We start from the raw sequence: 21,791 nt of genomic DNA, 5'->3' as shown, positions 1-21,791 counted from the left end.
TTTGGATAAAAGTGTCTGCTAAATGACTAAATGTAAATATATTTCTTTCAAAACTGAGCAAATTAATTACTTAAATTTTGGCATCTGATTACGTAATCCAGATTACATGTAATGAACCGGTGTCTGGTTCTATAAAAAACTAGTGTAAATGCCTTCCAAGATACCCTACCTAGTTTTTTGGAGCCCTGCCAGCCATACGTGAGCAGTAATAGATGGCATGTGTGTATGCGGGGATTGTGAAACACTAACTGCCATATGGGATGAAGATAGCAGCATGTAGAGTAGGAATAGTACATTGGATTTGTACCTGTTGGGTGGATAAACATTTATGTGACCTTCTATAAACTGGAGTGTGCATACTGTACCAAATAAGATATCAATGTGATCCATCAAGATGCATGAATTGTATCTTGCTGTCATTTAGCTGTCGTGCAAAAGAGATGATGTTAACAAATTACATTTAGATGAAATCTGCTGATTTTTCCTGCTTTTTATTTTCACAAATGTCAGGCGTCCACATGATAACAGATATGCATTATGGGTCAGTGTGTTTGTGTGGGTTTCTGCAGTGATGCTGAATGACTGCAGACTCCACACATCAGTCTCTTACAGAAATGAGTTTCCACAGCTCAAACCTGTTCAGACTCTCACTACAGACACTTCATACATTGTCAGGGCTGTGGGAGAGTTGCCATGCATGAAGGTTGATGGGATGTGTGTGTGTGTGTGTGTGTGTGTGTTGTAGTGATGGAGATGAGCTGAAGAAGTCTCTGTCTGAGCTGGCGGATAAGAACCATCACTCTCACACTAAGAGCATCAGTCGCATCAGCAGCAGCAGTAACCCGTTCCTGGACATTGCCCATGACCCCAACGCTGCTGTCTACAAAACTGGCTTCCTGGCCCGCAAAATGCACGCTGACATGGACGGGAAGAAAAGTAAGATTTAATCTGAAGCTATCATGTCATACAACACCTGCTCATTTTGAGGATAAAATGTGACCCGAACCACAAAACCAGTCATAAGGGTCAATTTTTTGAAATTGAGATTTATACATCACCTAAAAGCTGAATAAATAAGCTTACCATTGATGTATGGTTTGTTAGGATAGGACAATATTTGGCTGAGATACAACTATTTGAAAATCTGGAATCTGAGGGTGCAAAAAAATCTAAATATTGAGAAAATCATCTTTAAAGTTGTCCAAATGAAGTTCTTAGCAATACATATTACTAATAAAAAATTAAGTTTTGATATATTTACGGTAGGAAATTTACAGAATATCTTCATGGAACACGATCTTTACTTAATATCCTAATGATTTTTGGCATAAAAGAAAAATCTATAATTTTGACCCATGCAATGTATTGTTGGCTATTGCTACAAATATACCCCAGCGACTTAACACTGCTTTTGTGCTCCAGGCTCACATATGTATATGATCCAGCAGCCATGCAGCATGATTTTGAAACAGTAGTAAAAAATACTGTTAAAATGTTTAATTTAATTTAATACTTTTTAAGCTACAATCATTTATTTTTTATTTCAAATTGAAAAGAAAAATAATAAAAAGCACTTTTCAACTGAAGATTTTTTTTTTTAGCAGATCAGGTCATTCAAATTACTTTTACTTCTAGTTTTTAGGAAGCATTTTGATTTATTAATTCTTTGTGTAATTAAAATTATTTTTCATAAGCACGTTATTTTTATGACTCTTTATAACTGAAGCATCTGGGTGTGCAGGGAATGATGGGAAAGAACATTAAATAAATGCTGTGTAATGTGAACGAGGATAAAGCAGGTGTGATTCAGTGCTTTGGCAAGCACACATGGTGAAATGGGATTTTGGCCGTAGTCTCTCATATATTATGTCCACTTATTTTTCATTCCTAATGAGATTCTAGAGTCACTAGAAAACCTGAGCTGTCTCATATAAAATGTCCACTTATTTTTCCTTCCTAATGAGATTCTAGAGTCACTAGAAAACCACAAAAGCTGAGCTGTTGTGTCTGTTTGAAGAGACGCACCGTTACAGCTCGTCTTGCAGAAGAATCTCAAACACTGACAGCTGATATGATCAAAAATGATATGATAGAAAAGTGTAAAAGGATGCTTTCACGAACTATAAATAGCTCTGTTTTTGTGTTATATGCACTACCATTCAAAAGTTTTGGGTCAGTAAGATTGGGTCAGTTTTATTCAGCAAGGATGCATTAAATTGCTCAAAAGTGGCAGTAAAGACATTTATAATGTTACAATTAGTGCTGTCAAATATACTGGATACTGTGTATATTTATTATTTATATATATATATATAAATACACACACAGGCATGTATATATTTCAGAAAAATAGGTTGTTTATATATTAAATATATTTATTTATAATATAAATTATATGAATATAAATATAGACATGTAAATATTTTAAATATATATACTGTATTTGTGTATTTATATGTACATAATAAATATACACAGAACACGCACATAAATTATGCAAACAAAAACTTTTATTTTGTTTGCGATTAATCGTGATTAATCGTTTGATAGCACAGTTATCAATATTTATATTTCAAATGGTCTTTTAAACTTTCTATTTTTAAAAAAATCTTGAAAATCACGGTTTCCACAAAAATATGAAGCAGCAAAGCTGTTTTCAACATTGATAATAATCAGAAACGTTTCTTAAGCAGCAAATCAGCATATGATTTCTGAAGGAACGTGTGACACTGAAGACTGGAGTAATGATGCTGAAAATACACAGAAATAAATTACACTATAACATACTGTATATTCGCATAGAAAACAGCTATTTGAAATGATAATATTTCATGATGTTACTGTTTTACTGTAAAATAAATGCAGCCTTGGTGAGCAAAAGAGACTTCTTTCAAAAACATAATAAAAGTACTGACCGCAAACTTCTGAACAGATGTTTGAATATATCTTAACGGGATAAAACTGAAGTGGATACCTTCCTACCCTTCACTGCTTTGTGATTTACGGTCCAGCTCTGGCAGAAGACGTGCCAACGTGAGTTTAGTCTCCAGTACCAGCCGTGCCAGTGCGGTCTAATGAGCGTGCCCATGGGAGAATTACAGTCGGGATATAAACAGCAGGGCTTTAGTGATCTGCTGCATCACATGCTGAGAGCATTTAGGCCAGGGTCCCAGAGGTGCCATCAGCGAACTACCGAGAACTCAGTCTGTATGGGGTGTGAAGGATTCGGATGCTTCCCAAAGCACCTATAGCACAGCCGTAAATAAAGCTGTTCTACAGAGACGCTATCAAGGGAATCATTTGACAGGAGAAATGTAAGTAATGCCCTTCAGAGGTGGAACAGACTGGTGAACTGTTTGGTTGACCCTTTTTAACACAACAGTATGGAACGTACAGGGACAAAGTAACAGTTCACCAAAAAAAGTCATCATTTACTAGTGTTGGGCGATATGCTCAATTTTCATATTTTCAGCCTGTGAGAACGCCGATACATAATATTATCGTGCTAATTTATTTAATTATTTATTTACATGGTTTCATTGCCAGAAAGTAAACCAACTCCAGCGCAAGGCTAAAAGCAGCCTAATGTTTTTAATATAACTGAATTTGTATTTAACATAACAATTTAATAGAAACATTGTAAGTTACTAATCATAATGCTTACATTTCCTCAGTCATTCAAAAAGCAGCTACAGAAAACGAAAAATTTACATTACCGAAGAACATTGACTTCAGTCCAGCGCGAGTATATGCACTTTAAAAAAAATCCCATTACAATCAGTGAAGCTGTCTACACTGTGTGATGAATAAATATGCTATACTTAAATCGCATGTACATCTGCACTTTGCTGTTTATGATGAGAGTAGGGCTGCAACTAATGATTATTTTGATAATCGATTAGTTGGCTGATTATTTTTTCGATTAATCAGATTTTTAAAAAATTTAATTTTTATTGACCTACCCTTCACTGCTTTGTGATTTACGGTCCAGCTCTGGCAGAAGACGTGCCAACGTGAGTTTAGTCTCCAGTACCAGCCGTGCCAGTGCGGTCTAATGAGCGTGCCCATGGGAGAATTACAGTCGGGATATAAACAGCAGGGCTTTAGTGATCTGCTGCATCACATGCTGAGAGCATTTAGGCCAGGGTCCCAGAGGTGCCATCAGCGAACTACCGAGAACTCAGTCTGTATGGGGTGTGAAGGATTCGGATGCTTCCCAAAGCACCTATAGCACAGCCGTAAATAAAGCTGTTCTACAGAGACGCTATCAAGGGAATCATTTGACAGGAGAAATGTAAGTAATGCCCTTCAGAGGTGGAACAGACTGGTGAACTGTTTGGTTGACCCTTTTTAACCAAACAGTATGGAACGTACAGGGACAAAGTAACAGTTCACCAAAAAAAGTCATAATTTACTAGTGTTGGGCGATATGCTCAATTTTCATATTTTCAGCCTGTGAGAACGCCGATACATAATATTATCGTGCTAATTTATTTAATTATTTATTTACATGGTTTCATTGCCAGAAAGTAAACCAACTCCAGCGCAAGGCTAAAAGCAGCCTAATGTTTTTAATATAACTGAATTTGTATTTAACATAACAATTTAATAGAAACATTGTAAGTTACTAATCATAATGCTTACATTTCCTCAGTCATTCAAAAAGCAGCTACAGAAAACTAAAAATTGACATTACCGAAGAACATTGACTTCAGTCCAGCGCGAGTATATGCACTTTAAAAAAAATCCCATTACAATCAGTGAAGCTGTCTACACTGTGTGATGAATAAATATGCTATACTTAAATCGCATGTACATCTGCACTTTGCTGTTTATGATGAGAGTAGGGCTGCAACTAATGATTATTTTGATAATCGATTAGTTGGCTGATTATTTTTTCGATTAATCAGATTTAAAAAAATAAAATTTTTATTGACAAAAAACACTATTCCACATTCTGTCCAATGTCCTTCAAACGAACTGAATGTTAACTGAATGCTATGAAAACATACAGTGCTTAATTTATTAGACCACCTGTCATAAAGAGAAAACACAAATATTTTAGGAATCTGTCAAAAAATTGTTTAAATCTAAAAATGTTAATGTCATTTATTGGGCAAACTGATAAACAGAGGTGTGACATGCATTCTTTTCGGCTCGTTAAAGATTAATCTTGCAGCGGCATTTTGGATTAATTGTAGAGGTTTGATAGAAGGGACTGGAAGACCTGCCAAGAGAGCATTACAGTAGTCCAGCCTGGACAGAACAAGAGCTTGAACAAGGAGGGTTGCTGTCAAGGAGGTTGTTCTGTGTGAGAAACGCAGAGACTTGGTTGAACACAGCCCGTTCAAGTGTTTTTGCAATGAAAGGTAGAAGGGAAACCGGTGTGTAGTTCTCTAAAAGAGATGGGATAAGGGTGGGTTTCTTAAGTAGTGGGGTTATACGAGCCTGTCTAAATGCTAAGGGAAAAACACCACTGTGAAAGGGTTGTGAGTGTATGTTTGCTGGTAAGATGTGTTTGACAGTTTGTGGTGTGGCAAATTGTGCACTGAGGTTTGTAATTTTATTAATGAAGAATGTGGCAAAGTCGTCAGCTGTTAGAGTTGATGAAGGAGGGAGAGGAGGAGGACAAAGGAGCGAGGAAAATGTTTAAAGAGCATGCGAGGGTTAGACGAATTGTTCATTTTGTTATGATAGTATGTCCTTTTAGCAGTGGAGACATTAGCAGAGAAGGAAGAGAGGAGTGACTGATACACACTAAGGTCAGTAGGATTTTTTGATTTGCACCACACCCTTTCAGCAGCTCTGAGCTTAGACCGATGTTCACGGAGAACATCAGATAACCAAGGGGCAGAAGAGGTGGTACGGGCTGGCCTGGAGGACAAGGGGCAGACAGTGTCTAAACAAGATGTAAGAGTGTAGCAGAAATTATCAATAGCACTGTAAGTATCAAGAGATGATAACTGTTCAGGGGGAGGAAGTGAAGATGAAACCATAGCAGATAGCCTGGAGGGTTGAGCGTAGGTTACGTCGAAAGATGACATGTGGAGGGGTATGTGTTGTGTCCGGAACCATGTTGAGGTTAAGAGTGAGGAGGAAGTGATCGGAGGTGTACAGTGGAGTAACCCGCACATGATCAGTGGAGCAGTGTCGTGTGTAAATAAGGTCTAGTTGGTTGCCTGATTTGTGAGTAGCCATAGTTAGCACTCTCTTGAGATCAAAAGAAGCGAGCAGAGTGTGGAAGTCTGCAGCCTGAGGTTTATCTAGGTGGATGTTGAAGTCTCCAAGCATAACTAGGGGAGTACCATCCTCAGGAAAGTTTGAGAGCAGCACATCTAATTCATCCAAGAAGTTACCTTGTGGTCCTGGGGGTCTATAAACAACTACAAAATGGATTTTAAAAGGGTGGGTAATAGTCACTGAATGTGATTCAAAGGAGCTGTTAATACCCAGAGAAGGTAAAGGAATAAATTTCCAATCATTAGAGATTAGTAGACCAGTGCCTCCACCTATTCCAGTAAGACGGGGAGTGTGGGAAAATGAGAAATTATTGGAGAGTGCTGCATAGGGCTAGGTATCGAGTTCGATACTTTTTAGGCGCCGACCGAATTGGCTCGATATCATCGAGTATTGAAAAACGTTTTGTCGTTCGGTACCGATCTTCGATACCTAAGGGGTTAATCTCGTCAATGTCAGTGTGCCAATAAGCCTGCAGCACTGGTTGTGTTCGACTTGAAGTGGCACCGCACAGCGCAGATCAATCTGTGTTTGATATCAGTGAGAGCAATTCGAAAGCATACCATTAGAGATTAGTAGACCAGTGCCTCCACCTATTCCAGTAAGACGGGGAGTGTGGGAAAATGAGAAATTATTGGAGAGTGCTGCATAGGGCTGGGTATCGAGTTCGATACTTTTTAGGCGCCGACCGAATTGCCTCGATATCATAGAGTATTGAAAAAACGTTTTGTCGTTCGGTACCGATCTTCGATACCTAAGGGGTTAATCTCGTCAATGTCAGTGTGCCAATAAGCCTGCAGCACTGGTTGTGTTCGACTTGAAGTGGCGCCGCACAGCGCAGATCAATCTGTGTTTGATATCAGTGAGAGCAATTCGAAAGCATACGGAGCAGTCTGCTCTCTATAGCTCTCGTGGTACTGTAATACACTGATCGGTCTGCACAGTCGAACACACCTATAGTTTACACACCGGTTACACACGTAAGGCTGTTGTGTGAAAGCGTCCCAACCCCCATAGATGTAAGGCTACATTTACACTGGTGCGTTTTTGTTTTAAAATGAAAACAATCCTCGTCCAAAGGCGTTTCCACTGCATTTCAGAAAAGATCTCCGTCCGTATTACATGACCGAAAGCGCGTTACGTGACCATTCATGCACACTGTAGCATCATGCTACATAAGACAATAAATAAGATTCATATTCTGCTTTTACTCAAAGCTCTGTTTAAACCACCATCGAGTGTTTGTAATAACTTCCGATTGCCGTCTAATGTGTGTTTTGGCCATGTAATGTTGCTGAAATATGTTATTTACTCTTGAGTCAGAGCAGCGATCGTGGAAGAGAGAACATAGGCAGACAGCGCTGGAAGCAGCTAATGCTCATCAGTAAATCAGTGGAAAATAAAATTAGCAGAGAAGGAAGAGAGGAGTGACTGATACACACTAAGGTCAGTAGGATTTTTTGATTTGCACCACACCCTTTCAGCAGCTCTGAGCTTAGACCGATGTTCACGGAGAACATCAGATAACCAAGGGGCAGAAGAGGTGGTACGGGCTGGCCTGGAGGACAAGGGGCAGACAGTGTCTAAACAAGATGTAAGAGTGTAGCAGAAATTATCAATAGCACTGTAAGTATCAAGAGATGATAACTGTTCAGGGGGAGGAAGTGAAGATGAAACCATAGCAGATAGCCTGGAGGGTTGAGCGTAGGTTACGTCGAAAGATGACATGTGGAGGGGTATGTGTTGTGTTAGGAACCATGTTGAGGTTAAGAGTGAGGAGGAAGTGATCGGAGGTGTACAGTGGAGTAACCCGCACATGATCAGTGGAGCAGTGTCGTGTGTAAATAAGGTCTAGTTGGTTGCCTGATTTGTGAGTAGCCATAGTTAGCACTCTCTTGAGATCAAAAGAAGCGAGCAGAGTGTGGAAGTCTGCAGCCTGAGGTTTATCTAGGTGGATGTTGAAGTCTCCAAGCATAACTAGGGGAGTACCATCCTCAGGAAAGTTTGAGAGCAGCACATCTAATTCATCCAAGAAGTTACCTTGTGGTCCTGGGGGTCTATAAACAACTACAAAATGGATTTTAAAAGGGTGGGTAATAGTCACTGAATGTGATTCAAAGGAGCTGTTAATACCCAGAGAAGGTAAAGGAATAAATTTCCAATCATTAGAGATTAGTAGACCAGTGCCTCCACCTATTCCAGTAAGACGGGGAGTGTGGGAAAATGAGAAATTATTGGAGAGTGCTGCATAGGGCTAGGTATCGAGTTCGATACTTTTTAGGCGCCGACCGAATTGGCTCGATATCATCGAGTATTGAAAAACGTTTTGTCGTTCGGTACCGATCTTCGATACCTAAGGGGTTAATCTCGTCAATGTCAGTGTGCCAATAAGCCTGCAGCACTGGTTGTGTTCGACTTGAAGTGGCACCGCACAGCGCAGATCAATCTGTGTTTGATATCAGTGAGAGCAATTCGAAAGCATACGGAGCAGTCTGCTCTCTATAGCTCTCGTGGTACTGTAATACACTGATCGGTCTGCACAGTCGAACACACCTATAGTTTACACACCGGTTACACACGTAAGGCTGTTGTGTGAAAGCGTCCCAACCCCCATAGATGTAAGGCTACATTTACACTGGTGCGTTTTTGTTTTAAAATGAAAACAATCCTCGTCCAAAGGCGTTTCCACTGCATTTCAGAAAAGATCTCCGTCCGTATTACATGACCGAAAGCGCGTTACGTGACCATTCATGCACACTGTAGCATCATGCTACATAAGACAATAAATAAGATTCATATTCTGCTTTTACTCAAAGCTCTGTTTAAACCACCATCGAGTGTTTGTAATAACTTCCGATTGCCGTCTAATGTGTGTTTTGGCCATGTAATGTTGCTGAAATATGTTATTTACTCTTGAGTCAGAGCAGCGATCGTGGAAGAGAGAACATAGGCAGACAGCGCTGGAAGCAGCTAATGCTCATCAGTAAATCAGTGGAAAATAAATAGAAATGATGAATCTGTCTGAGCTATGCATTTTAAAATGAACACACACTAGTGTAAATGTAACCTAACAGATGTGTAAACTGAAAACTATTTGAACTTTATTAAAACTAATTTATTGTGTTGGTTACATTTTGTTTCTTTGTGCAGTGACTTGATGAGTCTTTGAGTCTGTATAAAACCAAAGGATTTTTTTTTTTTAGATAATGTAATCTTATTTAAAACTTTTTGAACGATACCCAGCTCTACTGCAGGAGTAGCAGTGTCCTCTGGTTTGATCCACTTCTCTGTCAGGGCCATGAGGTTTAGTCTTGAATGACTAGTAATAGATGTAATGAAATCTGCTTTGTTTACTGCAGACTGACCATTCCAGAGACCAATAGAAAAAGAAAGTAGTGTATTAGCAGACATAGGCATTGTGCACAGGTTGATAGGATTGCGCTGCCTACAATGTGTGATGCATGGTTTGCGAGTGGTAGTGATAGTAGGAATCTGGAAACACATAGTAAGAGTTGGTCAATAAAACTGAAACCGAAGTGAAGCAAGGTGTAGAAAAGATAATGAATCAAAAGCGATTTGTATGTCCCTGCACGGTGGAGTCGCACGGTAGAGTCGATGGTCTTTACACTCTTCGGTCTTCACACGACGGCTGCCGCGGTATTTTAACCTTTTTTAAACCCGTTTGACATAACGGAAATTGAATTCAGCTGAACACACTTCACTGTTTATGAAAACAAAGAGCTAAGCAAGCGCACGATACTGACACCTTCACGTCATCCCAAACTGTATGAATTTTGTACTTCACTGGAAATTAAGAGATGTTTAGTAGGATGCTCATGGTGTGAATGCGGACAGATGCTGTTGAGCTCCATAAACCACTACAAATGTAATCCATGCTGCTTTTATGTGTGTGTAGTTTAGCTGACCTAATAGCATTTGGGTATGTTCCTCACACAGCTCATGGTGTGAATGCGGACAGATGCTGTTGAGCTCCATAAACCACTACAAATGTAATCCATGCTGCTTTTATGTGTGTGTTGTTTAGCTGACCTAATAGCATTTGGGTATGTTCCTCACACAAAGCAAATGCCTTCAGAAGACTTGGAAGAAGTTATGTTACCTATAATATGTTTTTATTTGTCCTTTTTAGTTTAACAGTCTTGGTCACTATGAATGGAAATGACTAACATGATAAATGATTTCATTATATTTATTTTACTTGTATTCTCTAGCACCGAGAGGGAAACGAGGCTGGAAAACCTTGGTAACACTTTACAATAAGGTTCATTAGTTAACTACATTAGTTAACATTAACTAATAATGAACTGCACTTATACAGCGTTCATTAATCTTTGTTATTGTTAATTTCAACATTTACTAACACATTATTAAAGTCTTGTTAACATTAGTTAATGCACTGTGAACTAACATGAACTAACAATGAACATCTGTATTTTTATTAACTAACGTTGGTGAAGATTAGTAAATACAGTAACAAATGTATTGCTCATGGTTAGTTCATGTTAGTTTATACATTAACTAATGTTTAACTAATGAACCTTATTGTAAAGTGTTACCCACAAAGCAAATGCCTTCAGAAGACTTGGAAGAAGTTATGATACCTATAATATGTTTTTATTTGTCCTTTTTAGTTTAACAGTCTTGGTCACTATGAATGGAAATGACTAACATGATAAATTATTTCATTATATTTATTTTACTTGTATTCTCTAGCACCGAGAGGGAAACGAGGCTGGAAAACCTTCTATGCTGTTCTGAAAGGCATGATCCTCTATTTGCAGAAGGTTTGTTTACTCGCTCTTTCATTTTCCCCTCTCGCACTGCTGATTAATCAAATTTCTATCATTTCCCACAAACATCAATAATAAATTGATTTCTCCTCCCGGAGATTGTGATGTGAGAGGTAATCACATTCACACATTTATTTCAGGTCTGACAAACCTTTTCAGAGCCCATCAAAGAAAGAAGCGTCCCAGCTCCCCCATTCTCCATTACAATAGTTTATTTATGTGCTCCATTTGAACTTGCATTAGTTGCTTAGCTGTGCAGTCATGCGAAAGTCACAGGAATGAAATAGTGGCGTGAAAGCAGGCCGTACCTGTGCATATATTTTTGTGCTGGTGACTGATTGTTTCCATGGCATTAGAGCTAACGATGTGCCATTCGTGCAGCAATCACAACGAATGTCTCTCATCAGAGAAACGGGAAATGTGCTGGATGGCGTTCTCATTCTCATTTCAAACAGACCTTTTATTTGGGAGAAAAAGAATATACTCAAATGCAAACTCAGTGTCATGTTTCCTGACGCTTAAATGCATGTTAATTGTAATTAAAGGAACGGTGTAGCGCCAAATGTATATAAATGCACAGTCCAATGTCCTAAAGTTGTACTGGGTGTGAATAAATTAAAAAAACAGAAAAAGGGTCTACACACCACGAACAGGGCAAAGGCTCTGCAACTGTTTGTTTATTTTGCTTCATTAGAGGCCACATAAAATAAAGTGCAGTGCAAAATGTTTTCAAGATCAACTCTTCATCAGTGCTATATAATTGCAGATACACACCTGCATCAATTTAAAGTGCACATATTACCGTAGAAATCCTTATATATGTGCAGGAACAAAAAATACAAGGCATTATCAGATATGGGCTACAGTCACACATTTATATCATAATTATATCTATGTCAAAAACTCAAATACAGCCTTGAAACATTTACAGATATAAAAAATATAGTTCACATCCATAAATAAGCTTAATTATACAAATGTATATAATTTTGTAAATACACTACCAGTCAAAGGTTTTGAACAGTAAGATTTTTAATGTTTTTAAAGAAGTCTCTTCTGCTCACCAAGCCTGCATTTATTTGATCCAAAGTACAGCAAAAATAGTAAAACTGTGAAATATTTTTACTATTTAAAATTACATTTTAAAGTATATTCTAATAGAAAACCGTTATTTATTTCTGTGATTTCAAAGCTGAATTTTCAGCATCATTACTCCAGTCACGTGAATGAGTCAGAAATCATTCTAATATTCTGATTTGCTGCTCAAAAAACATTTATTGTTATTATTATGTTGAAAACAGCGGAGTAGAATTTTTTCAGGTTTCTTTGATGAATAGAAAGTTCAGAAGAACAGCATTTATTTGAAATATTACTTTAAGTCTTTATCATCAGTCTTTTGATCAATTTAAAAAAATTATACTTACTCCAAGGTTTTATAGTGTTTAATGTTACAAAAGTATAGTGTATGTTACAAAAACTTTTTCTTTCAGATAAATGCTGATCTTTCTATTAATAAAAGAATCCTGAAAACATGTACTCAACTGTTATAAATATTGTTAATAATATAAAATGTTTATTATTCAGCATATTATTATGATTTCTGAAGGATCATGTGACACTGAAAATTCAGCTTTGATCACAGAAATAAATTACATTTTAACATATATTCAAATAGAAAGCAGTTATTTTAAAAAGCAAATATATTTCACAATATTACTGCTTTTGCTGTATTTTGGATCGAATATATGCAGGCTTGGCAATCAGAAGATAATTCTTTAAAAACATTAAAAATATTACTGTTCAAAAATTTTTAACTGGTAGTGTATATATCACATATACAAATGTCCATTATAACTCTACTCACAAAATCTATATAAAACATAAGCACAAAAATGTATCAAAATAATTCACAGAAATCATTTATAACTAGTTCTTCATTCATGCTTGATTCAAAGTTTTGGATTTAACCAAAATAAATCTCTAACATTTTTTTTTAGTGCGAAAAATGAGGAGGATTAGCAAAAAGAACTGAACAGGATCACTAGTCAAAATATGCCAATGCTTTCTAAAGAAATCTTAGAAAAATATGAATTTTAGAATTTTTTCAAAATGTGTTTTTTAAGTGCTTTAAGAAACAGTCATGAAATTATACTCTCAAAGTACACTTAAGTGGCCTTTTATTGTTTTAATTAATGTTTTAAACCAACGAATCACACTCACACACATATGCTATATATATATATATATATATATATATATACTGTGTATATATATATAATCTACAAGTACAGTTTTTTTAAATATATCTGTAAGATTTGAATATCACTACAAGAAAACATTTTATACAGTTAAGCACATTTCTTTTTCTTTTTCCACCAGCCCTATATCCATGTTGTGAGTGATTCATTGGTGGAAAAAGAGAAAACACAACATTTGAAGATTAAATTGACTGATAGCATTATCTGTTTATTTATTTTTCAAAATACCTACAGATATCACAATAATATTGTTATCGTAAATTCTTTTGGCCACAATAAATGTGTATTGAAAATTTGAGCCTCCAAAATTTGGAGTTCCTGTTCAGTGGTAGAGCATGCACTGTTTCATATGTTTGATCAGGGTGGGTCTCTCTGAGAGCTTAAAGAAGCACCACTACTGGCAGGTTATATTGCTTGTTCACTCAAATACACAATTAACAGACTCAACTTGGTGTTTGGCATCCACACATCACACAACAATATGTGATTCTAATTCAATGCAATGATGCTATAATGCAATGATGATTAAAAAAAACATTGATAAACATCACAACTTTATATTGTGTTGGCTCTGCAAAAGGCATTACATTTTGAGATTACATTTACATTACATTTACTTTTAGTCATTAGTCGGTTGACTTACAAATGAGGACAATAGAAGCAATCAAAACCAAGAAAAAAAGCAATAATATGTAAGTGCTGTGACAAGTTGTCACGCCTCTGGACTGTCTTTGTGTGTTTTTCTCCCCATGTGCTCCCCGTGACCCAGTTTGTCCCTTGATTGATTGCGTTCATTTGGTTCAGGTGTGTCTCGTCAATTACCCTCGGTTAGTCTTGTCTGTTCCTGGTTTAAGCACATTTCTTTTTCTTTTTCCACCAGCCCTATATCCATGTTGTGAGTGATTCATTGGTGGAAAAAGAGAAAACACAACATTTGAAGATTAAATTGACTGATAGCATTATCTGTTTATTTATTTTTCAAAATACCTACAGATATCACAATAATATTGTTATCGTAAATTCTTTTGGCCACAATAAATGTGTATTGAAAATTTGAGCCTCCAAAATTTGGAGTTCCTGTTCAGTGGTAGAGCATGCACTGTTTCATATGTTTGATCAGGGTGGGTCTCTCTGAGAGCTTAAAGAAGCACCACTACTGGCAGGTTATATTGCTTGTTCACTCAAATACACAATTAACAGACTCAAGTTGGTGTTTGGCATCCACACATCACACAACAATATGTGATTCTAATTCAATGCAATGATGCTATAATGCAATGATGATTAAAAAAAACATTGATAAACATCACAACTTTATATTGTGTTGGCTCTGCAAAAGGCATTACATTTTGAGATTACATTTACTTTTAGTCATTAGTCGGTTGACTTACAAATGAGGACAATAGAAGCAATCAAAACCAAGAAAAAAAGCAATAATATGTAAGTGCTGTGACAAGTTGTCACGCCTCTGGACTGTCTTTGTGTGTTTTTCTCCCCATGTGCTCCCCGTGACCCAGTTTGTCCTTTGATTGATTGCGTTCATTTGGTTCAGGTGTGTCTCGTCAATTACCCTCGGTTAGTCTTGTCTGTTCCTGGTTTCCTTTGTCCGGTGTAACGTCATTTCGTCTATACTATTGGTGCATTCAAGTCATGTCGGATAGATCGTATTTACGAGTTGAATGCACATGAACGCCACTACAAAGTCGTTATTACGAGTGGGAAACTCGAAAGCCCTGAGTTTCCAATATTGGGGGCGTGTCAATGAGAAACATGGCGGAATCGATGGATGCAACGTCTGTAGTTGATGGTAAATTTTTGTTTAAATTGATAGTTTGTCCTATAAAGATTGCCAAAGTAAAACATAAATCACAATACTTATAGGTATTAAGCAGTGACATTGTCAGGCTTTTAATTTACAAAAAAATAAGCTTTTTGAATGTGGCAGGATTGTAATATAACAATTAATAAGTTGTTATGCGATAGATTAAAGTGGCTTCATAAATTACTTTTTAAAAATATTTAAAAAACGCATTACGAGTTGAATGCACATGAACGCCACTTCATTTTCTATAAGCAGAGTTAACAGACCCTGTTGTATTTTCTTGTAATTTATTAAAAGAAGGTACACCGCCATCTTGTGCCGACTAAACTGACTTGAACGCACCTGACGTCGTAATTACGACTTGTCAACTCGTAAGTACGAACATCCCAGGAGGACTTGAACGCAGCATTAGGTCTATGTGTGTGTTCCTGCCTGCCCTGTGTTCCCCTGTGTTTGGGTTATTAAAGACTGTTATTTGTGACTCACCTTCGTCTCTGCGTTCCTCGACTCGTCACCGTAGCACCGTGACACAAGTCTTGGTTGGTCTAACGCAGTACACAAGGTTTTTTTTTACAATAGATAAAAAGAAAACAAGTAGATAGAATAGGAAACGCTAGTGTTAGAGTGTCTTTTTTTCTTTCAATAAAAATAAAACAGAGAATGCTTGTGTTAGAGGCTCTTTTTTAAGGTTTTAGAGGGTTAAATAAAAAAAGAAAACAAATAGATAAAATAGAATTAGAATTGACAGTGCTAGAGTTTTAGAGCGTCAAATGAAGATGCAAGAGATGGGTTTTTAGCCATTTCTTGAAGATGGCTAAGGACTCAGCTGCTCAGATTGAGTTGGTAGATGATGTAAAAGAATCTTTAGGACACAAGAATCCGAACCAGATTTGTTAAATTCCTTGGATTCCCATCCCTGTCCGTGTTCATCATTTGTCCTGTGTGTGCTTGCTCCTGCAGGATGAGTATAAGCCAGAGAAGGCCCTGTCAGAGGACGACCTGAAGAACGCCATCAGCGTGCATCATGCTCTTGCCATCAAGGCGATGGACTACGAGAAGAAGCCCAATGTTCTCAAACTCAAGACTGCTGACTGGAGAGTGTTCCTCTTCCAGGCCCAGTAAGAGACAGCTACCGAGACCTTCCCTGAACTCCAAATCTAATTTCATGCTTCAGTTCAAGCTCAATTAAAGCTTGTTTATCTCTTCCATTGGTCTGCCCACAGACCTTTTATTTCTTCGTAAGGCTGACTGCTCTCATTCTGTGAGTTTGCGTGACTGTAGCGTGGCCTTCTTCATATGAACACGTGCCGTCTCTTCTCTGTAGGAGCCCTGAGGAAATGGAGTCCTGGATCAGAATAATCAACTCGGTGGCGGCCATGTTTTCCGCCCCATCCTTCCCCGCTGCCATCGGCTCGCAGAAGAAATTCAGCCGTCCGCTGCTGCCGGCGACCACCACCCGCATGTCTCAGGTGGGTCTGAAGAGTCAAGTCAAATGCTGTTGTCCATCTGGAGCTAGGGCTGGGCGATATGGCAAAACATTTAAATCTCTATTTTTTTTCAGAACGTTCGACTGAATCTGGAATTTTTATTTAATTTATTTATTTATTTTTTAGCTAGTCAGCTTGAAAATGTAACTACAACATGATTCAAGTAACTTTTTCTTTATTAACCCTCTAGGTAAGACAATTCTATTCCAAGTGCACCACATGAAGTTGTCAACATGATGTAAATGTTAAACAAATCACTTGTTTAATATCTTTGCAGAAAAGATGCATGAACTACAACTACATCTTGTACAAACTTGTCTTATACATATTATATATTCAGAAATAATACGAGGACAATGCTTTAAAAATTCTCAAAAGTCAAGGTAATTCAAATTCAAAATGCCTGAAGGTATAACACCAGTAGACATGATGCAAGCATGAAATATCAGACATACAGTAGTAGGTACAGGGTTTTTATTTGCTTGCTTTGCTTTTCCATTGTTTTTCAATGTGAACATGGATGTGTTTGGCTGTTGCGCTCACGTCTCTTGCAGCGTCTCATGCATGAAACGGCATTTTAAAAATTGCAGCGCTCAAATTAAAGAAGTTCACTCCCGTCTTCTTGCATGTTTTTCCTATGCTTTAAAAATTCTCAAAAGTCATCGACACAAAAGCACATTCTGTGTGAACGGTGCCTAGCGATAAGAGCGCGTCACACAGAGCAGTTAATCACGTGCGCTGACATGCGTTTAGATCGTTTTTTTTTCTCTTTACTGTTATCATTGGCATATTGTCAAAGTTGTCTAATTCTAACGTTGGGTAATATTTCTATTCAAAATCACGTTTCCTCGATCTCAAAATCACCCAGCCCTATCTGAAGCCTTTGATGACTGTGTCTGATGTGTTACAGGAAGAGCAGCTCAAGTCCCACGAGGCCAAGCTGAAGCACGTCTCTACAGAATTAGCCGAGCACAGATCCTACCCGCCAGATAAGAAGGTCAAAGCCAAAGAGGTCGATGAGTACCGCTTGAAGGAGCACTACCTGGAATTTGAGGTAGACGTCGTTGCCTTTTATGATGCAAGAGACACAATTAAGCAGATCATTTGCTCAGGTTTACCTTGGCCGTATTTTCCCCCCTCGACACACAGGGAGCCGTGTTCATTGTCTTTGACGTTCCTCATCTAGACTGTCAGGGATGAACTTGCCTAGAATTGATGGAAATGCATTTGCTGAAGCCGTTTTATTTTCTGGCTTTGATTGATGGATAAGGTCAGAGGAAGGGAATAAAACAGCACTCTTATCACACATACTTTTGTTTCAACATTAAATGATGCTTTGTAAATGCTTGTTCTCATCTTTAATGAATTCAAACAGCAGGCTTAATGCATATCTAATATGTAATATAGAAACTTTTTTTGTCCCAGTACTTTTTCAGTAGTGTATCTAATTTAGGGCTGCCCCCTAATAGTCGACTAATCATTAGTCAACCAGAAGAGGCTTGGTCGACCAAAATTTTATTAGTCGCTTAGTCACAGAAAAAAAAATCCACGAGCTCACTTCTTTAGGCATCACGGGTGTACACCTGACACAAAGGCTGTTCAAAACAGTAGGCTTTGGCCAAATCCTTGGCAGCATCATAAATATCCTTCCTAGATAAGTCGATCTCAGAATGACCCTCAACAAGATCAGTAAAAAAATTCATTCCAAATGGTGGACACTTGTGTACTTCAAGCCAAGACACCACAGGTCAAGAAAAATTATAATGCATTACAAATAGATTTTATTCAGTACTGAAAATTATGAACAAAGAATAGTCCCATAGAATTGAAAATGTGCGTTTTTGCTTACTAGTGTGTGGAGTCAAGACAAGTCAAGTAGCTTTATTTGAGTGTTTTCTGCGCTTCACCTGAGGAGTGCTTTGTGTACTTCAAGCCAAGACACCACAGGTCAGTAGGGTTAAAACGGGTTAAGAGAATTGTTTTGTATTCCAAGTTTTCTAAAAAATTATACTTTTAAATATGCAAATTAAGCATTATTAAACAAAATATGCACTCATTTCACAGAACAGAAATCTGAAGTTCAAAATCCTTATTTTTGTTTTGTTGACATACTAGAGTTAAAGGTGTTTACAAAGTGGAGAGACGATATACAGTACTGTATGTGAACGAACCCCTCTGTAAAAACCTACAGAATATAGATGGGAATAAAACTGTGAGGTTTGGTGTATGTAAATGCTGCTGAAGTTCAGCCTTTAAAGATACATATATAATTAAAATCAACAGATAAGTTAGACACTTAAATGTGTATTTTGGATGATTCCTTCCATGTTATGGAAGCAAAATAGCCCAAAATCTCACGTTTTGCCTTAAATGAGCCACTCACAAGGTGCCGTTTGACTAAAGATGCTGCTTTGAAGGTACAGTAAGTGCGAGGGCTGTGTAGAGAAGCAGAGCTATTGTTAGCTCTTGTCTCATGACATTATAATGGAGTCTAATGGATTTTCTGAATTCTCTCTGAAGGAGAGCCGTTACGAGATGTACGTCAAGCTGCTGAAAGAAGGTGTGAGAGAGCTCTTGACGGCCCGGGACGGTGACGCGGCGCTGAAGAAGTCTCAGTCCAGCCCATCTCTCAACCAGGAGTCCCAGCCGGCCGCCGCTAAAGTCAAGCGCAACACGTCCGAGCGGAAGGACTACCGGCCCGAAACACCCAAGATCACATAGACAGTCTCCTGCTTCCTGTCAGAGAGCCACTGTATATCACGCGTGACTGTACTTTGATGTAATTTATTTATCTGCCGACAGTTCTCAGAAATAATTTGTGTAAAATGTAAATTGATCAGTTGGTTGGAAGTTGTAAATCCCTAGGTCTCCCTTGACCAGCCGGTGCTTGTGGAGCAAATAGTGTGGTTTTCTTTTTTTATTCGTTAGCGTGTAAAGATCATATGGTTGCACTTTATTTTACAGTACGCACGTTTGCAGAAATAACGGAGTATTTTTAGGTTAAGGTTAGGTTTAGGGTTAGATTCAGTGTTGATGCCTTGTTATTATCCAGTTAAGCCTCGTGCACACCGGGACGATTATCGCGTGCGCTTATCGCCAGTATTTTTCTAGACGTTTTTCGACGCGTCTTTGTGTTCATACCCAAGCGATTTTCGCTGGCTATAAGCCGAGTGAACGTCCAAATTCACTCCCTGACATTAGATGGCGCTTAATGAAAAACAGAAATACACATCGAATCCTATTTGATCTGCAATTCCTCTCCATAACAACTCCCTCTTATCGAGATTTTTGTAGTCGCTGTCACGTTTGTCATAAAGCTCTTTGTGTTCAGACACCAGTGAGATCAGCAGCTCTACATTCATCTTGCCTCGATGCATCTTCTTCGTCTACTTACATCCTCTTCGTCGTTAGGTATCAATGTGTGCTTGGCAAGACCGTTTTGTGCTTGAGCACCACCAAGTCGTGTTTTACTGTAACTTCAGCAGCTCCAGGCACGTGAACAAAAGTGCCAATCTCATTGGTCGGCCAGTTTCTAACGCAGCGCGTCAAACCAAAAAGACGAGCCCGAGGTGTTTTTTAAAAAATGACGCTTTTACGCCTTGCGTTTTGTGCGTCAGTGTGCACAATCACATTGGCGCCCTTTGTTTAGTCACAAGGCGTTAAACGTCGGCGATAATCATCCCGGTGTGCACAAGCCTTTACACTCTTAAAAATAAAGGTTCTTTATTGGCATCAATGGTTCTATGAAGAACATCCGTGGAACTTTTCAAATGCAGAAAAGGTTCTTTATAGTCAAAAAAGGTTCTTTAGATTTTAAAAATGTTCTTCAAAATGGTTCTTTTAGGAACTGTTCACTGAAAGGTTCCAAATATGGTTCTTCTATGGCATTACTGCAAAAACACCCTTTTGGGACCTTTATTTTTAAGAGTGTGTTACTATACTAAGAGGACTGTAAAATAAAGTGCCGCTGATTTTGTTCTGAGAACATGACCGTCTCTTGATTGTGCTGTTCCCCTAATTTGCTTTTCCTTCAAGAGAAGTATTTTCTTCAAGTGGAAACGTCCACTTACATATGCTAGGCAGTAGATATAGTCTCACTCAGAGCGTTAACTGTTATTTTACTAGACGAATAAACAGCGGATCTGAGCTGACAGCAGAGAGAGGGGTCATTTTTAGGATCCTTTAGGATTTCAGTGCATGGATATGATGCGGGATTTATCACGATACCTTTAGTTTTCGATGTACTAACCACGTACTAACAAGCCACCAAATTCTCAGTGTAATATCTACTCTCACACGCGCGGTAATGGATCGTACCAGCAAGTCGCAGCAATGGACCGAAACTCTAAATAGATTCTTTTCTAATGATGATTTCGAGGTACTTGCTGAGTTACAGCATTTCAGACTGCAAGATTAGATGACGTTCACGTTAACGCCATCGGCTGCGCAGTTTGTGCCATTTATTTTTTTATCTGTTTGTTGAAGTAAAGAGTATACTTCTGCTTTTTCAGTAATGCTCCTTTTGTGTATTTTATAAACTTATATTTGAATTTTTAATTCTCAGTTCAGAACATTATTGTTGTAAAGATGACAGTAGTATTTATAGTGCACTTTATTAGGTTCTTTTGACTCTTTTAGAGAGCTTTATAAAGGGTAGTGATATGTTACTTCATTATACAGGTTTTTCCAAGCGTAACCAAATCTGTGGTTGGTTTTATTGAAGGTACACAGCCGATGGTACATTTTCACTCGTGTAAAGTCGTGTTAGTTTGTCTGTGCTCCTGTGTTTTTGCCATCATGTTTAGGTTGTTCGAATACAGAGGTTTCTAGAGGAATTGAGAGCGTTTCAGTTACTTTTTTCGTGATGCTTGCTAACCTTGAATCTAAGATGTCATTTTCCTTACAGAAACAAATGACGTGAACACTATATGAACGTTCTACACTGTTTTTGCACACCAACAAAGCCGGATCTATTTACTTATTTGAACTTTTGAAGGTTTCAAAGGAATCTATATGAAAAGCTTTTCACATTTACAGATATTAGTTTGAGTCCCTTCAGTCTATTATGACATTTTGTTTACTTGAAATATTTTTAAGGACACTTCATTTTGTTAGAATTTGACAAATAGAAACAATTTGTTCATATCTACATTGTATTTTTTTGTCATTACAAGCT

The 21,791-nt window shown here is 37.9% G+C and overlaps 1 protein-coding gene across 1 annotated transcript; it reads left to right on the top strand.

Moving 5' to 3' along the window:
* Positions 1 to 530: 530 nt before the first annotated feature.
* Positions 531 to 19,551, top strand: LOC107575566 (PH and SEC7 domain-containing protein 3-like). The gene is made up of 7 exons (XM_016261922.1): positions 531 to 547; positions 746 to 936; positions 10,972 to 11,042; positions 16,089 to 16,246; positions 16,453 to 16,597; positions 17,526 to 17,669; positions 19,136 to 19,551. Exons 1-7 carry the CDS (start codon positions 531 to 533, stop codon positions 19,334 to 19,336), a joined length of 927 nt encoding a protein of 308 aa, XP_016117408.1. The 3' UTR covers positions 19,337 to 19,551.
* The last annotated feature ends 2,240 nt before the right edge of the window (positions 19,552 to 21,791 follow it).

This window comes from Sinocyclocheilus grahami, unplaced genomic scaffold, assembly GCF_001515645.1.
Source record: "Sinocyclocheilus grahami isolate Dianchi unplaced genomic scaffold, SAMN03320097.WGS_v1.1 scaffold2729.1, whole genome shotgun sequence".
Taxonomy (NCBI): Eukaryota; Metazoa; Chordata; class Actinopteri; order Cypriniformes; family Cyprinidae; genus Sinocyclocheilus; species Sinocyclocheilus grahami.
The sequence above is the reverse complement of the archived record's forward strand: the minus strand, read 5'-3'. Positions and strand labels throughout refer to the sequence as shown.

Excerpts from the sequence above, each read along its gene's own strand:
- LOC107575566 (XM_016261922.1), top strand. Across the intron at positions 11,043-16,088 it reads TGATCCTCTATTTGCAGAAG|GATGAGTATAAGCCAGAGAA; the intron begins GTTTGTTTACTC and ends TTGCTCCTGCAG. Across the intron at positions 17,670-19,135 it reads AGCACTACCTGGAATTTGAG|GAGAGCCGTTACGAGATGTA; the intron begins GTAGACGTCGTT and ends TTCTCTCTGAAG.